The sequence below is a fragment of the Bos taurus genome, chromosome 8, assembly GCF_002263795.3.
Source record: "Bos taurus isolate L1 Dominette 01449 registration number 42190680 breed Hereford chromosome 8, ARS-UCD2.0, whole genome shotgun sequence".
Lineage (NCBI taxonomy): Eukaryota > Metazoa > Chordata > Mammalia > Artiodactyla > Bovidae > Bos > Bos taurus.
In genome coordinates, this window is record NC_037335.1 from 45,317,748 (window position 1) to 45,334,982 (window position 17,235).

The following is a 17,235-nucleotide window of genomic DNA, read 5'->3' on the forward strand; positions in this document are numbered from 1 at the left end:
AAATCAAGGTGTTGGCAGGATTGGTTCCTTCTGAGAGTTAAGAGGGAAGGATCTGTTCCAGGTCTCTCTCCTTAGCTAGAAGGTGGTCATCTTCCCGCTGTGTGTGTCTCTGTCTAAATTTACCCATTTTAAGGTAGCAGTCACACTGCATTAGGGCCCCCGCTAAAGACCTCACTTTAACTTGATTGCCTCTGTAAGGATCCTGATTCCAAACAAGATCATATTCTGAGGTAAGGAGAGCTGGGACTTCAACGTGTGAAATTTGGGGAGACACCATACAACTCACTGTACCATTTTACAGATGCAGAGATGGAAACTTAGAGGGTTTACCTAAATCTCACGACCGTTAGGTCCAGCTGTGTAACTTGCCATTTTGATGGGTCAGAAACAGCCGAATAGTGGCAGTGGCATACGTTAAACCTGGGAAGTAGCAGAACCAGGTTTGTTGAAACCAGATCTGGTTCATCATGAGCTCCTTCCAGCGCTTCACTTTGTTTACTGGCTTTTCCTTTTTTTTTCTGCTATGTCTGCTCATGGTTCACTGGGAAAAGCAGTGGTGTGGAGATCAGGATACCAAGCCGATAGCCTGTTTATTTCTAATTCTTCAGTTTCTGGGTCAGATATTTTTATATGTCAGTTTCCTATCCTGCCTGTTTAAGGAGAGTGGTGGGAAATTACCAGATTATATCAGGGATCCCCACCCTCCAGGATCTAATGCTGATGATCTGAGGTGGAGCTGATATATATTAATGATAGTAATAAAATGCACAATGAATATAATGCTCTTGAATCATCCTGAAACCATTCCCCATCCCACCCCCACCCTCAGTCTGTGGAAAAATGGTCTTCTGCAAAACTGGTCCCTGGTGCCATAAAGGTTGGGGACCACTGGCGTATATGAAATTGAAAATTCATTGCTATTAAAACATTAAATCCCTATACATATGGGCTTCCCTGGTGGCTCAGTGGTCAAGAATCCGCCTACAATGCAGAAGATGTGGGTTTGATCCCTGGGTCAGGAAGATTGCCTGGAGAAGGAAATGGGAACACACTCCACTATTCTTGCCTGGGAAATTGTGTGGACAGAGGAGCCTGGTGGGCTACAGTCCATGGCGTTGCAAAGAGTCAGATACAGCTTGGTGACTGAACCACCACGTATAAATACACAGGTTATCAGAGTATAGACGTCCTAGTTTTAATTTCTTTCTCAAACCAACCTAAATATTTTTAAGCAATGTGTTATTTCTGCACTTGTATTTTAAGTACCTTTACTTGGAATTGTTTTGGCATTCAGGGATTCAAGCAACTTGTCTAGCTGTGGAGATTTTAGACAAGTAGTTTTGTCAGTACTCACACAATAATTCCATATTTTCTTCTTTAAGTATATATAATGGAAGAGCATTGCCCCAAATACTTATGTACAAAGATTTTTGTCACTTTAGCAATATAAGCAAAATTTCATCATGAGAAATTTGTGTACCATTGAAGTGGAAGAAAAATAAAAATAAGAAGTGTTTGTTACCACTTTTGAATGCTATAATTATAGTCCAATATGTTTTCCAAACAAAAATTAGAGTGCGTGCTTTACTCATGAAGTCAACAAGACGGAATGGTAGCCATTTGCCTATCTCTGGAAATCTGAGATGTCTGGATATTTTAAGTATAGCATATATTAGAGATGAGTAATATTCAACCTAGGTTCTGAAACATAAATTTAATTATACTCCTGAATGTTTTAGAGAACCCAAAACCTAAGAATCAAAACATGACTAGGAGCTTGTGATGGAGAAGGAAATGCCAACCCACTCCAGTATTCTTGCCTGGAGAATTCCATAGACAGAGAAGCCTGGCAGGGCTACAGTCCATGGGGTCGCAAGAATCAGACATGACTTAGCCAGTAAACCACCATCACCATCACCACCAGGAGCTGGTGAAAGGGATTCCCAAATGGTGCAATAGTAAAGAATCTGCCTGCCAATGCAGGAAATGTGGGTTAGATCCCTGTGTTGGAAGATACCTTAGAGAAGGAAATGGCAGCCTACTCTAGTATTCTTGCCTGGAAGATCCCATGGACAGAGGGGCCTGGTGGGCTACAGTCCTAGTATTCTTGCCTGGAAGATCCCATGGACAGAGGGGCCTGGTGGGCTACAGTCCTAGTATTCTTGCCTGGAAGATCCTATGGACAGAGCCTGGTGGGCTACAGTCCTAATATTCTTGCCTGGAAGATCCCAAGGAGAGAGGGGCCTGATGGGCTACAGTCCATGGGGTCGCAAGAATCAGACATGACTTAGCCAGTAAACCACCACCACCACCACCACCAGGAGCTGGTGAAAGGGATTCCCAAATGGCGCAGTAGTAAAGAATCTGCATGCCAATGTAGGAAACGCAGGTTAGATCCCTGTGTTGGAAGATCCCTTAGAGAAGGAAATGGCAACCTACTCTAGTATTCTTCCCTGGAAGACCCCATGGACAGAGGGGCCTGGTGGGCTACAGTCCGTGGGGTCACAAAGAGTCAGACACATACTAGGTCACATACCAGGGGCCTGTGAACCTAGAGCCCTGCCCCTCTCTTGCTTTTCACAGCCACATTTCTTAAAAGGAATCTCTGTACTTACCACCCTTTTTCCTCTCCTCCACCTGCCTCTCTCTTCAGCACTTCTTCCTCCTCATATTCCAGCCACTCAGGATCCAGTAACTGGTTTCAGGTACCCTCTGGGCTAGATACACAGGCACAGGGCTAAGCACAGCACTGCCTCAGGAAATTTTCATGGATAAGGACTCTTCCCTGGCTGGAAGATGCAGTTGAGATTTCAATCAACAGTTACATTGTGTCTGTGCTACCTGTACTGGACCCCTGGTACTGTGACTGCGTGGGAAAGACTGGAGGCAGCTTATTTTATGATTCCTATTATAATAAAATAATGCAGGGACTTCCTGAGTGGTCCAGTGGTTAAGAATCTGCCTTCCAAAGGAGGGACTCCAGTTCAATCCCTGATCAAGGAACTGAGGTCCCACATGCTGCGGGGGCAGCTGAGCCCGTGTACACTAGAGCCTGAGTGCTGCAACGAAGACTCAGCACAGCCAAAAATTTAAAAAAAAAAAAAAAAATGATGTAATTAGTTTCTGGTTGGGAAGGGTGTCATCACTGGAGTCCTGATTTTGATACCTCACATTTTCATTAGTTGAGTGGTTGGTGATAGCATGTTTCAGTTCAGCCAAAGTTTTGATTTATTTAGAGGTAATCTGATTGTACAGTGAGATTAGACAAAACACCCTAGATAGGAATTCCCCTACCTAATCCTAATTGTATTGATATTTGAAAAAAATTATTGATTTTTGAAAAAGATACATGATTGATTATAATTATTCATATTTGACATGGATATTTGTGATATAATTATTGATAGTCAAGAAATCAAGATCATTACATATATGATTATTTTTAGTTCAGATCTTAAGTCTGGTAACTAAAATAACTGGCAACACACTTTGATAGAGGCTTCATACTATGTTAAAGTTAAATTTGTCTCTTCTGTTGGCTTTAGCTCAGTAGGATACTTACGGCAAGATTTAGAACAAGAATCAAAATACTTTAGCAAGTGGAGGATAGTTCCAGGAGAGCTAGAAATAGATCAGGGAGAGAGAAGATAGATGAAAAATAAAATGTCATTGGGAAGAATAGCTAAAACTGCTTATGTGATTTAGTGTGTAAAATATAAATATCAGAATCCCTTGAAAATAAATTGTGATTGATTTATTTAAAAACTTACATAATAACTTTGGAGGCAAGAAAAGCTGAAAACCCGATACATTCCTGAAATTAAACGAAAAGATTGCACTTTGTGTTACCCTTACCCTCATGGCCCAGACTAGCAAAGAATTTGGTGTACCTTCTATGTGTGTAATTTTAGTCATGATGGTCCCCCACTCTGCTTGCTTCTCTCCATTACTCTAGAAGTGTGGGAAATAACCTGATGCAGTCTTAGCCTCCAAGTATACCGCCAAGGAAACTCTTCCAGAGATTATGAGATGGAAAGGCTCAGAGAACAAAGTCAGTTGTTCCAGTCACACGATTTATTCCCCTTGGAAACATGCTTTGAGATGCAAGGGGAAAGGATTCGAACACTTTTAACATAATTAGGTGAGGGTATAAATAAGATGAAAGGTCCACACTCTGGAATCCTGTGCTTGCAGTCTTCACATGTCCTGTCTCTGTGCGGTGTTAGCTTTCCCCAGTGATGGTGTGGTCACAGAGACCAGATGTGAGGTTGAACAGGAGGCTTAGCACATAGAAGGTGTCTGAAGCCAGCATAGGCTTGCCCCATAGAAGGGATGCAGGTCAGGTATACTTGGCCAGTATCTGTAGCTCAATAGTAATTTGCCTGCATTTGGGGGCAGAGTATACATGTGGCCAGAATTGAACATAATGGGTGTCACCAATGGGTGATCCATTTAGGGATGACATAGCTGTCAATCTAGAGGCAACATGAACTGGGCTTTATTATGTATTATTAATATTTTATTAGGAAATATTTATTAATATAAATAAAATTGTAAGTTAGATATTTAGTACATTTATTAATATTTTATTGGGCTTTTCTTGTGGCTTTATTAAATATTAATATTTAAGATTTACTTTGTCCTTCATTGGAACTCTTCCATTTATAAGTGACATTCTTATTTGTTTCTTTATTTTCATCTATACTTAACACAAAAGCACTTCATTTATTCTATATTATTTTTAACATATCTTACTAACATATTATCTATACTATATACATCTTACGAATTGTGCCTGAGTCTTACAAACCATGAGACTTCCCAGGTGGCACAGTGGTAAAGAATCTGCCTCAATGCAGGAGACTTGGGTTGGATCCCTGGGTCGGGAACATCCGCTGGAGAAAGAAGGACATGGCAACTCATTCCAGTGTTCTTGGCTGGGAAATCCCATGGACAGAGGAACCTTGCAGCCTAGAGTCCATGGGGTTGCAAAAGAGTCAGACATGACTTAGCAGCTAAAGAACAACAACTTACAAACTACTTGCTTTCTCATTATCTATGGAAAATAAATCTTAGGAATTTCATCCATCTGATTTTTACCTTGTCCTCTATACCAGTGGTCCCCAAACATTTTGGCGCCAGGGACCAATTTTGTGAAAGAAAATTTTTCCATGGACCATGGTGGTGGGGTGGGATGGTGGGTCAGGTGGTAATACCAGTGATGATGAGCAGCAAATGAAGCTTTGCTAGCTGTCCAGTCACTCACGTCCTACTGTGTGGCCTGGTTCCTAATAGGTTGTGGCCCAATACCCATTCACAGCCTGGAGGTTAGGGATCTCTGCTCTATACCATTTTTTAAAAGAACTCTGAAGTATTTATTCAGCAAATTATGGTATATTCATACAAATGGGAATGTTATGCAGCTTCCCACTCCAGTATTCTTGCCTGAAGAATTTCATGGACAGAGGAGACTGGTGGGCTACAGTCCATGGAGTTGCAAAGAGTCGGACATGACTGAGTGACTAACACACACACGGAAAAGTGATGAAAAGAACTATATTGCCATGAAAAAATTGCCTATTCCTCTGTAGAAAAAACAGGTAGCAAAAGGGCATGTCTAGTATAGCCCCAGATGTATAATGTTATACATGATATCTACATGCTTACCTATGCATGGAGGTACCTGGAAGGATGCTCATCCAGTTATTTAACAGTAGTTTGCTCTGGATTGTGACATTTTAATTGCATTTTACTATTGTGTGTGTGTGTGTGATCTGTGGTATGGTTTGTGTAAATAAACAAGCATCGTTTATTTTAAAATAACTGAAACTCAAACATACGTGTATATACAAATATGTATGCAAATCAACATACCAAGAGGATTATAACATCTGACCCTTTTGTAAGCCAAAGACATTTTGCAAGAAGAGAATTCTTTTCTTTTTTCTAAAATTTTAATTTTGTTTTGGGGATTAACAACAATGGTATTAATAACCCTGGTGGCTCAGTGATAAAGGATGTGCCTGCCAATGAAGTAGCCGCAGAAGATGTGGATTGGATCCCTAGGTCGGGAAGGTCCCCTGGAAGAGGAAATGGCAACCCATTCTAGTATTCTTGCCTGGAAAATCCCATGGACAGAGGAACTTGGCAGGCTACAGTCTGCGGGGTCGCAAAGAGTCGAACATGGCTGAACTCGCGTGGCATAGCTTATTAACAATGTTGTGACTGCTCATTAACAATGTTGTGACGGCTTCAGGTGAACAGTAGAAGGACTCAGCCATTCATGTATCCATTCTCCTCCAAACTCCCCTCCCATCCAGGCTGCTACATAACATTGAGCAGAGTTCCATGTGCTATACAGTAAGTCCTTGTTGGTTATCCATTTTAAATATAGCAGTGTATACATGTCTATCCCCAAATCAGTTAACTATCCCTTCCCCTGATCCTTTCCCACGGGAGAATTATTTTCTGACCTTCAAAATGAATGTTTTACCTGCCTTGGAAACCTTGTTATCTTTTGTCAGAGAATTGTAACAATGTCCCTTTAGCAGAATTCCCTGATGATAAGATTCACCTGCTGGGTACAGTGCTGAAATGTAAAATTCCCCGGGGCCCTTCTCAGCCCCACTGAATCAGGGTCTCAGGGAGGGACCTGGGATGCCTCAGGTGATTCTTATCATCAAGAAGCTGTCTTCATAGAAATGTATGTTATGTGTTTTCAAGTTTTTATAGAATGCCTCTTGGATTTGCCTTTCCCAGGACCGGCTTCCTTTGTTTTCAGAGGCCTGTACTATTTTGCATGGCTGCCCTGGAAAACTTAACAGCTTTTTTTCTAAGGCCCCTTTCAGATCTGAGGATTCTTTGACAATCAAGGAGACACTTCAATAATTATCATCTGTGTTGGTCAGGGGTACTGAATTCTTAGTGCTACAGGATTAACCAATTCAAGTTGCCAGAGGCCCCTCGGGGCTCCCTGGAGGACTTGTATATCACACAGACAGTCCCCTGGGCCACTCTCACCTTAGATTCCCTCCCTTGCATGGGAGATGAGGACTTTTTTCCCTTAAAAAGGAAAAATTTTGCCTTATTAAAGGTTTATTTTTTTTAAAGAAACTTATTTGGGGAGAGGAAATTCGAGAATTCTTAGACGCTAGAATCATATTTGATTTCAGGATTCTAATTCCTAGCTCAGTGTTGTTGTTTAGTCACTCAGTCATGTCTGATTCTCTGCAACCCCGTGGGCTGCAGCATGCCAGGCTTCCCTGTCCTTCATTGTCTCCCAGAATTTGTTCAAACTCATGTCCTTTGAGTCAGTGATGCCCTCCAACCATCTCATCCTCTGTTGCCCCCTTCTCCTCCTGCCCTCAATCTTTCCCAACATCAGGGTCTTTTCCAATGAATTGGCTCATCACATCAGGTGACCGAAGTATTGAAGTTTCAGTTTCAGCATCAATCCTTCCAATAAATATTCAGGGTTGATTTCCTTTAGAATTGACTGGTTTGATCTCCTTGCAGTCCAAGCGACTCTCAAGAATCATCTACAGTACCACAGTTCAAAAGCATCATGTCTTTGGCACTCAGCCTTCTTTATGGTCCACCTCTCATATCCGTACTAGCTATTAGTTCATTGGTGGAGTCAAATGACATTTGTGGTATTTACCTTTTTAATATTGCACAGGAAGATTTTCACAAATATGATTCCCCAGCATTATTTGTTCAGTTGTTGTGTCAGCAGAAGCCCTCTTACATCTGTTAAAAAGAACCAAAAGGAGAACAACAATAATAACAACCAAAGACCTACCTCTACCTCAACTCTGTGCAGTTGTCTTATTGCTGTAGACAATGAACTGAGGGACAGGAGAGCAGTGATGAGAATGGATTTTGAGTCTGATAGGTTTGGAGTCTTACCCATCATCTACTCGGTGATGCCCTTGGACAAGCTGTTTTCCTCTGGGAAGCTCAGTTTCCTCATCTTAAAACAGGGCAATAATACCAAATATACAGGGGCGATGGAAGGATTTACATTAAATGAGTTAAAATAGTGTTTGAAAGATTTGTGGCACATAATGTGCATTTAATCAATTACTTTTTAATCCAGGTTTCTGAGTTTTTTGATGGGGTGTTAACAAGTGGCACCTCTCCCTGAAGAGTGTGGATTTTATATATTCTGCAATATCAGATCAGATCAGATCAGATCAGTCGCTCAGTCGTGTCCGACTCTTTGTGACCCCATGAATCGCAGCACACCAGGCCTCCCTGTCCAACACCAACTCCCGGAGTTCACTGAGACTCACGTCCATCGAGTCAGTGATGCCATCCAGCCATCTCATCCTCTGTCGTCCCCTTCTCCTCTTGCCCCCAATCCCTCCCAGCATCAGAGTCTTTTCCAATGAGTCAACTCTTTGCATGAGGTGGCCAAAGTACTGGAGTTTCAGCTTTAGCATCATTCCTTCCAAAGAAATCCCAGGGCCGATCTCCTTCAGAATGGACTGGTTGGATCTCCTTGCAGTCCAACGGACTCTCAAGAGTCTTCTCCAACACCACAGTTCAAAAGCACCAATTCTTCGGTGCTCAGCAATATAAATAGTAGTAAAAATAATTAAAGATGTCAAACACAGAGCACAGTGCCTTTAGGATCCAGGGCACCTTGTCAGGAGGAGAGGGCTCTCCACAGACAGAACGTGCTCTGTAGCAGGGTCTGTCCAGATGAAACCACATCCCAGAAAGTGCTTCTATGATCTCCAGGATTGGACTTGGATTATGCTGTATCTCAACTCCTTTTGAGCAGGCTGAATATACCCAGGTCAGCTCCATAAGTTTCCTAGAAGCCTGCCCATCCACAGTATGGCACTCTGAGGTCAGCCCAGACCACAGCCACCTCCTTCCAACCAGAACTCCCCCCAGCACCGTTCCAGGGCCTCCTCAGACTTGTAATCCATCCAGCTGATTCTGAGTTGCACAGCTAATTCTTCTATCAACTTTGTGGCCAGGTGAACCCATCATGGCCAGAAACATTGCCCAGTCCTTACACAGGATGGAGGGTAGGAACAGGGTAGGGTATGCTGGGGTTTGGAGTTTGTACCATTGGCAGTGAGAGGAGAGGCAAGTAGAAGCCACCATCCATTTAGAACTGAAAGCTTTCTTTCTCTGTAAGTCTGATTACTGATATTTTCATCCTCTTTGTACTTACTGTAATATCTTTTCATTGTAATGATAATAGCAGCAATGCCAACATATTATCAGTGGTAATGATGATGGTGATTAAAAAGAGGGAGCCCTTTCTTGGGCTACTCTCCCTTCCTGCTATTGTTCCTCTCTGGTCTTCCAATCCCCTAAATAGACCATCTACCATTCCCACCCTTTCATACCCTGCACTGGGCTCTCTGAAACCCTTGTTTCAATGTAAATGAAACATTCAGCTGAACTCCACCTTCTTGCTTTAATTTAAACTTGGCTTTCTCCTGAGGGCATCATTTCCTGGTAGTAACCTCAAGGGATGCTCTCTACTTTAGATGGAAAGAGAAATCTAAGCAGGAGCTGCCTTTGTGGTCCAGGCAGAGAAGCTCCAACAAAGGCTGTGGGGCAGGAATGAGCTTGGCAGGGTCTCAAGAGCAACAACTGCAGAGAAAGGCCGGTGCAGCTCCAGGAAGTGAGCTTGGGAGAGTGCAGGCTGAGCTGAGCCTGGAGAAAGCAGCAGGGTCCATGCATAGAGGACACGGAGGCTGCCTTAGCCCAGGCTGCCACAGCAGGACACCACGGACAGGGTGCTTAAACAACAGACGTTTACTTCTCACAGTTCTGGAGGCTGCGAAGTCCAAGATCAAGGTGCTGGCAGACTCAGTCCTCAGTGAGGGCCCCCTTCCTGGCTTCCAAACAGTCGCCTTCTCGCTGTGTGCTCACAGGGCCATTCCTAGGTGCCTGCACGTGGAGTTAACGAACTTGGAAAGTTAGCGAGAGTAACATTAAATAACGAAATGTGAACGCTTGGGGCAGAGCAGAACTTTGAATGCCTCTCTCCTGGATGTTCTTTTAGGGGATGTGAGGTGACTGTTTATGGAAGGAGGCATCCTTTAAGTGAATATGCACAGTTACTGGTGTGGTTGTTTGGCTTGGGAAGGGAAAGGAATGCCAGGCCTTTTCTCCTGAAAAGTACCCTTCCTTCAGGCAGAGTTTTACCTGTCAGCACCTAAATCATGCATGTACTCGAGCAGTTCTTGTGCCCTGTCATCATTTGTGTACATGTCTTTCTCTTCATCATGCTCTGAGCAAGTCCCTTGTTGTATACTGTCTTTATCTGCTATATACCTACCCCAGCGTACCTGCTAGCCATTCAAGAAACACTTATTGAAGGAAAGTATCATTATAATGTGGGCCATTTAAAAAGTATTTATTGCATTTGTTATAATGTTGCTTCTGTTGTTTATGTTTTGTGTTGTTTTTTTTTTTTTTTGCCTGCAAGGCATGTGGTAAACTGCACTGGAAACTTTCCCTGCATTGGAAAGCCAAGTCCTAACCACTGGACCACCAGGGAAGTCCTGGGAGTGCCTTCATGATTCTAATCCACCAACCAGTGTGCAGGCCAACTCAGTTGCTTAGGTAGCCTGGAAACTTTTCATGTCGGGGGTCCTTTGCTCCCATTTAATGATACTGTATAAAATCATGTTGCAAATAAGTGTGTGTGCGTGTGTGTGTGTGTGTTTATCCCCAAATCTTAATGTTCTTGAGGAAATCTGATTAAAAGTGTTTGGTTTTTACAGTTATTTGAGGTCCTCTGACCCTGCTTTAAAGACTTTATACACTGTAATACATAATGACAAGTGTTAAAACATTTCATAGACAATAACTACAATTAAAAAAGAAAAGTATACACAGTCCTAACCATTCATCAAATCATGTTCTCATATACTTTCCAATTCTTTTATATATAGAGTAATTTTTTGTTATTGTCATCAGGATAGATAGTATTTTCGTTTGGTTAATGTTTTTGCCTCACTGTGTGCTTGTGAGATCTTAGTTCCCCAGCCAGCCTGGGCCGTGACAGTGAAAGTGTAGAGTCTTAACTGCTGGACTGAAGGGAACTCCCGAGGATAGATGCTATTTGTACCCTTTCTCATGGGTTATTATATTGTTATTATCCTTGTTGCTATACAGACTCCCTTATATAATTTTGAACTGCTGTAATTTAACAGTTCTCCAGCCTTGGAGAGCGATGGTTTCCATCCTATGTTATTATAAACAGGCATACGATGAAGCGCTGCCCCACCTCCCAGTCACGTGCTGTCATCTAACCTCCCAAGCCTATCTTGTTACTGAGACAGCTCTGGCCAGGATGATCTGTGGTTCTCTTCTTGGTGAACATCTTCTGTTCTTAACTGAACTCTTCAAAGTTCCATGTTGGCTGTTCTTCCCTTCTTGAAATTCATTCTTCTCTTGACTTTTTGGACACCTTACTGCAGTGGATTTCTTTCTTTCCCTTCTGGCAGTTCCTCTTTTATCTCTACCCTGGGGTCTTAAGCTTGCCTCCTAAGTATTGGCATTCCCTGGGATCTTCCCTAAGTATTGGCATTCCCTGGGATCTTCCCTAAGTATTGGCATACCCTTATTCTTTTCCTGCCTCGGTTTTTGTTATGTCTCTGAATACTCTCATTACCTCCCATGACATCAGCTTTCTTGATACACTGGCAATTTCCAAATCTCTTCCTCTACCACAAACCTCTCTACCTAAGATCTCGTTAATGCCTGGCACATAGTAGACACTTGACCATCTCCACCTGGAGGACCCATGACCCTCAAAACTCAATCAGTCCTTAACTAAATTCACCATCCTTCCTCAAGCCCCTCCCAAGATCTATTCCCATTCCTTTGTTTCTTCTTTTGGCAAAAGACACTGTCATCTACTTAGTTAAGCCAGAAACCTAAGAGTCACCTTAGACTCACTTCCCTCTTCCTTACCTCATATCTGATCAGGCAGTCACCCAGTCTGCTGATTCCACTTCCTTCATCCCTTGAACTGGCTTATATTTTGTCTAACTTCATAGTCAAATCATCTCTCACCTGCATTCCCACAAAAATCCTTTTTTTGGTTGTTGTTGGCCTTGTCATTCTTACTGATGCCCCTCCCTGCAACCCCTACCCAACTCATCCATTTTCCAAGAAGCTGACAGAGTGATCTTCAAAAATGCCAGTCTAATCCCACTTCTGCAGGGTCACAGTAGAACACAAACAACCTGAACAACCTTACCTCCTGCTACCTCAGCAGCAAGCCTGTGATCTCTTCCTTTTTTCTCCACTTGTTATTTGTTGTCTTCACCTGGAAAGCTTTCTCCTCTTTTTGTCTCACAAAGTCATTCCTCTCTGTCCTTTAGAATGTGTAAGCTGCTGTCTCATCTCTGGAAAGACTTCGCTAAACCCCACACCCCTATCTGGGTGAGGAACCCCCTCCAGAAAGACCCTAGACTACTCTGAGGTGCCAGGAATCTTAAACGGTTTCTTATAATTTACTAATTGTCTGAGTTAGTAGGCTGAACTCTGGGGCCAGAGCCTAACTAAGTCTTGTATCAGGGGGTTCTGACTTTAAAAAAGTGTTTAGTAATTATTTGTTGGATAGAAGTTCTTTGGAGAAACAAAATTCTAGGAATGGGGTTCACATGTGCAAGCCCACTTGTGAGAAATATATACTAGTATTTTTCCAAAGAGTTGTATAGATTTATACTGCCACTAGCAATGGTACTGTATCAATTGAAAGACTTTCTTCAACATGAGTCAGAACTATGTATTGTGTCAGAATGTTGGTATTTCTACTATAAAAGTATGTCATCATTTGGAGTATTGTAGTGTATTAGAAGGGCTTCCCTGGTGGCTCAGTGATAAAGAATCTACCTGCCCAATCAGCAGACTTGGGTTTGATCCCTGGATCCGGAAGATCCCATGGAGAGGGAAATTGCCACCCACTCCAGTATTCTTGCCTGGGAAATCCCAGGGACAGAGGAGCCTGGCGGGCTACAGTCCATGGAGTTGAAAACAGCTAGACACGCCTTAGCAACTAATGAATAGCCACAATGCAATAGAACTTTATGCAGCGATGGACATCTGTGTGGGTACTGACTGAGCACTGGAGATATGACTAACATGAGTAACAAACTGGACTTTTAGTTTCTTTTAGTTTTAATTTAAATTTAAATGTATCCAATACTCACATGTGACAAGTGGTTATCATGTTGGACAATGCAACTCTAGAAAGAAAAAGGAAAATCATCCAGCAGATATAATTGCTACATTCTGGGTGCCTTTCTTTTTAAATGCTAGTGGTATAAGCTCACATCACTAAGGTGTGACCAGTTCACAAATGGTGTCACTGTTATTATTAGCACTGCCTAATTTGGGAAACTTTTTTTTTTTAATGGTGCTTTCATCAGGAGAGTAACACCTTACCTCAGGAATACAACCAAAGCATCTAATTCTGGAGACTTAAAACTGGGAAATGTTACTCACAGTGCTTTTTATTCAGAGGCAGGCACTTTGCCATTCCAAAGGAGGCCAGAAGCTAACACTTTCAGAGGCATCTGCTCGACTTGTTTTTCCACATAAGTTGCCAAACTTGTTTTCATTAGGCAGGAAATGAAGCAACTTTTCAGGGAGAGAGCCTGCCATCTGCATCTCCTCAGTGGGTCCATCAACCCTTCTACCTTCTGAGGTGCTGTGCTTTAGTCGCTTACTCATGTTCAACTCTTTGCAACCGCATGGACCGTAGCCCACCATACACCTCTGTCCATAGGGATTCTCCAGGCAAGAATACTGGAGTGGGTTGCCACACTCTCCTCTATCTAAGTTCTGGTGGGCCTACCTAAGAGAAGGATGGGCTGAACTTTTCTCTCTCACAATGCGGTTTCCTTAAGATTTCAAACCCAAAGGTATATTTTCATTCAGTGTACCTGTTTTGATTATCCAAATAACTTACATGCCTTTAAAATAAGGAAACTTATTTATTGTGCACAATTATATATACGTAGACTTCTCTTCTCACAAAGAGTCGGACACGACTGAGCGACGGAACTGAACTGAGACTTCTCTGATGGCTCAGACAGTAAAGAATCCACCTGCAATGTAGGAGACCTGGGTTCCATCCCTGGGTGGGGAAGATCCCCAATATTCTTGCTTGAAAAATCCGGTTGACAGAGAAACCTGTTGGGCTACAGTCCATGGGGTCGCAAACAGTTGGACACGACTGAGTGACTAACACACAACAGAGGACTCTACAATGAATAAATGTACTGAGTTGAATTTGATGAATTCTTCCTAATAAGCATTTGTGACCTACTTTGGGGCTTCCCTTCCCTTGTGGTTCAGCTGGTAAAGAATCCCCTGCAATGCGGGAGACCTGGGTTTGATCCCTGGGTTGGAAAGATCCCCTGGAGAAGGGAAAGGCTACCCACTCCAGTATTCTGGCCTGGAGAATTCCAAGGACTGCTATAGTCCATGGGGTCGCAAAGAGTCGGACACAACTTAGCGACTTTCACTTAAAAAAAAAAAAGCCTCAGAAGCTGTTGACGGAAGAGGAGTTTTAATCCCTATTGGAGTTGTTGGGAATGTGCCAAAGAGAGAACTTGGAGTATATTTTCCTTAAAAGTTTTGTTTTATTATCACGAACATCTCACACTCTCCGAATTCAGGGTATCAATTGTTGAGCCGAGAAAGGTGGGGTACAGTCCTGGGTTATGTGTCTGTGTTGGCTGGCCGGTCTGGTCTCTAGGCAGGACAAAAAGAAACTTTGGAGCTTCCCCGGTCCTTTCTTTTGGAAGAGAATTGGGAAGAAGGCTCTGCAAACCTCTCCAAAAAGTGTTCGTACAAGATGCGCACGCGACCTTGGGGGCAGAAAGAAAGTGAAAGTGTCAGTCGCTCAGTAGCGTCTAGCTATTTGCGACCCCATGGACCCTCCAGGCTCCTTTGTCCATTGGGGGTTCTCCAGGCAAGAATACTGGGGTGGGTTGCCATTCTCTTCTCCAGGGGAATCTTCCCGACCCAGGGATCCGAACCTGTCTTCCGCCTTGCATGCTGATTCTTTCCCCGCGGACAATGAGACCACCCCGAACTCACTGCTACACGCGAATTTGCAGCGCTTCCCCGGCGCGCGCCCGGAGCCGGACCTGCTGCCCCCAGTGCGCGCCGCGGAGCGAACCATCGGGTCCGCCGGAGAGGGGTTGGGCGTGGGAGCGGCGGGACGCTCTGTCCTCGGGGTTTCCCTGCTGCCTCTCCCCTCTTAGGTCCTCGGCCGAGAGTCGCGCACGGGGCTCCGCGGGGACTCCGGGGGCACGGCGCCGGCAAGGCAAGCCCTCCCCCCGGCCGTGCAGGGGTGGTAGCGGCCCATTTGAGAGTTTCCGCGGCCAGGCGGCGGGCGCTGAGGCGCTGCGTTGGGTAGGGGGCGGGCCTTTGCCGCCTCCGCCGCTGCCGTGGAGGGAGGGACAAAGGGGTGGGTCCCCGCGGACTAAAACCGGGCTAAAATCCGGCTGCGGGGCTGGGGACTGACCTGCAGCCTGGACAAGGAGGAGAAGCGGGGCCCAGGACAGGCGTGCCCACGCGGGACCCGCGCTCGAAGATGCCGGTGCGAGGAGATCGCGGGTTTCCATCTCGGCGGGAAATGTCAGGTTGGCTCCCTGTAAGTTCCCTCTTGCGTTCCGCTTGGTTGGGAGAAGGGTCCCGAGGCGAGAGCCTGGGAGCGCGTGGTGGGCTTCCCGGATGCGCCATGGGTGACTGGGATTCTCCCATGCGGAGGTGGGGTTGAGGGCAGCGGGTAGGTTTCACCGGACGGGAGTGGTGGCTCGTGGCCTCCCAGGCTCCTGGATCCTTCTCTCTGTTCTCCAAAGTCACTTGGATTTCTGGTTAAGTCGCGAGTAGGGAAAAAATGTCTTGAACTCTGTCTTGGATCCCTACTACTTCGGGGGCGTCTCGCTGTGCCTGCTGTGTCGCCTGCCCTGTGCCTGTGTTTTCCTTCTCTGTTCCAAACCTCACTCTCTGGTTGATGCAATATTACAGGCGTGTGTGCGTGAGACACACTGACAACTCTTTGGACCAGAACCCCCATTTTCCCTTTTAATCAGTTACATTTGCGGTAGAAGTAAAAGTTGTTTGCTGTAGGAAATGGAGATGGGGTTTGGGAGGACGCCACGAGAAGAGAGTGATGAATGCTTTGTACTCTGGTATTATCTTACCTGTCACCAGTTCCTTTTCTGTCTTCATTTGTGAAGTCTCTGCTTTACACAGTAGTTTATTTTAAATTATAAATAATCAGGGTTTTGACTACAGGGTTTTAACATTCTTGAAATGTGGATGAACTTGGGAGTGAATACTCCAGGGCTTAGTAATGGAAAGGAATACAGCCTCCCACCTCTGTTTTAGCTTCAGTTCTTAGGCAGTGCTGCCGCCTTGGCAGCTGTCTAGCCTGAGTAATGGTTGTGGTTTCCCTGCAGTTCCCAGTGGAAACTGCCCTCATAGAAACTGCCCTCATCCCGTCATAGAAACTGCCCTCCCTTCCTCAGTTGGGGGAATCCCAGCAGAGAAGGCAAGAGGCCCTTGTCCTCAGATCTTTAGGTGGTCTGGGCCAGCTGTGCTGACACTCTGGGAGAACAGGTCCACTTGTGTCTGGATTATTCCTGGGTGAGACACTCTGCACACAGACCTTGGAATCAGACTGTTTTCTTTTTAAGTGAGGAGTTAGTGGTCATGATTGCATTTGTAGCAGAGTGCCATGTGATATCCTGCCTTAGAGAATGAAATTTGGTTATTCGATAAATTTTCATGACTGGCTTCACTTCAGTGTGGGGATGGCTCTGTCACCCTGTCTTGTTGGGGAAGAATGCAAATCTTTAAGACTCTGATGTATTCCAATTAGAGAGATGAACAGGATGCTGTCGTTTTCCCTCTTTGGGGAGGTGAAAGAAGCGAGGAGTGGGGGTGCCTTAATAAGGCGGTGGTGGCTTTTGAGGTTTTTCTTGCGCTTTTTCTGAGCTGCTGTCAGAGATTTCCCCTGCCCCGATTCGCTGCTGCAACTTTTTCAGGACCACGCAGCTAATAACATAATGAGCACCTGCTTGTGCCGGTCCATTGTGAAGAGGTGAGTGCATGAGATAAGCAAGACTCAATTTCTGTCTTTCAAGAGTCTGCTATGCAAGCTGAAAATTTTAGGTGTATTTTTAGATTGTGTAGACTCTCTCTGCTGGGATACCCTGGCTGAAGGAGGGA

The 17,235-nt window shown here is 44.4% G+C and overlaps 1 protein-coding gene across 5 annotated transcripts in view; it reads left to right on the forward strand.

Moving 5' to 3' along the window:
• Positions 1-17,235, forward strand: part of TJP2 (tight junction protein 2) — a 98,821-nt gene that overhangs the window by 3,388 nt on the left and 78,198 nt on the right. For 3 of the 5 annotated variants that reach the window (XM_005210008.3, XM_059888970.1, XM_024995497.2), the window contains exon 1: positions 15,495-15,652. In XM_005210008.3, the coding sequence (XP_005210065.2) occupies positions 15,593-15,652 (60 nt within the window). In that variant the 5' untranslated portion in view covers positions 15,495-15,592. 5 annotated transcript variants of the gene reach the window in all.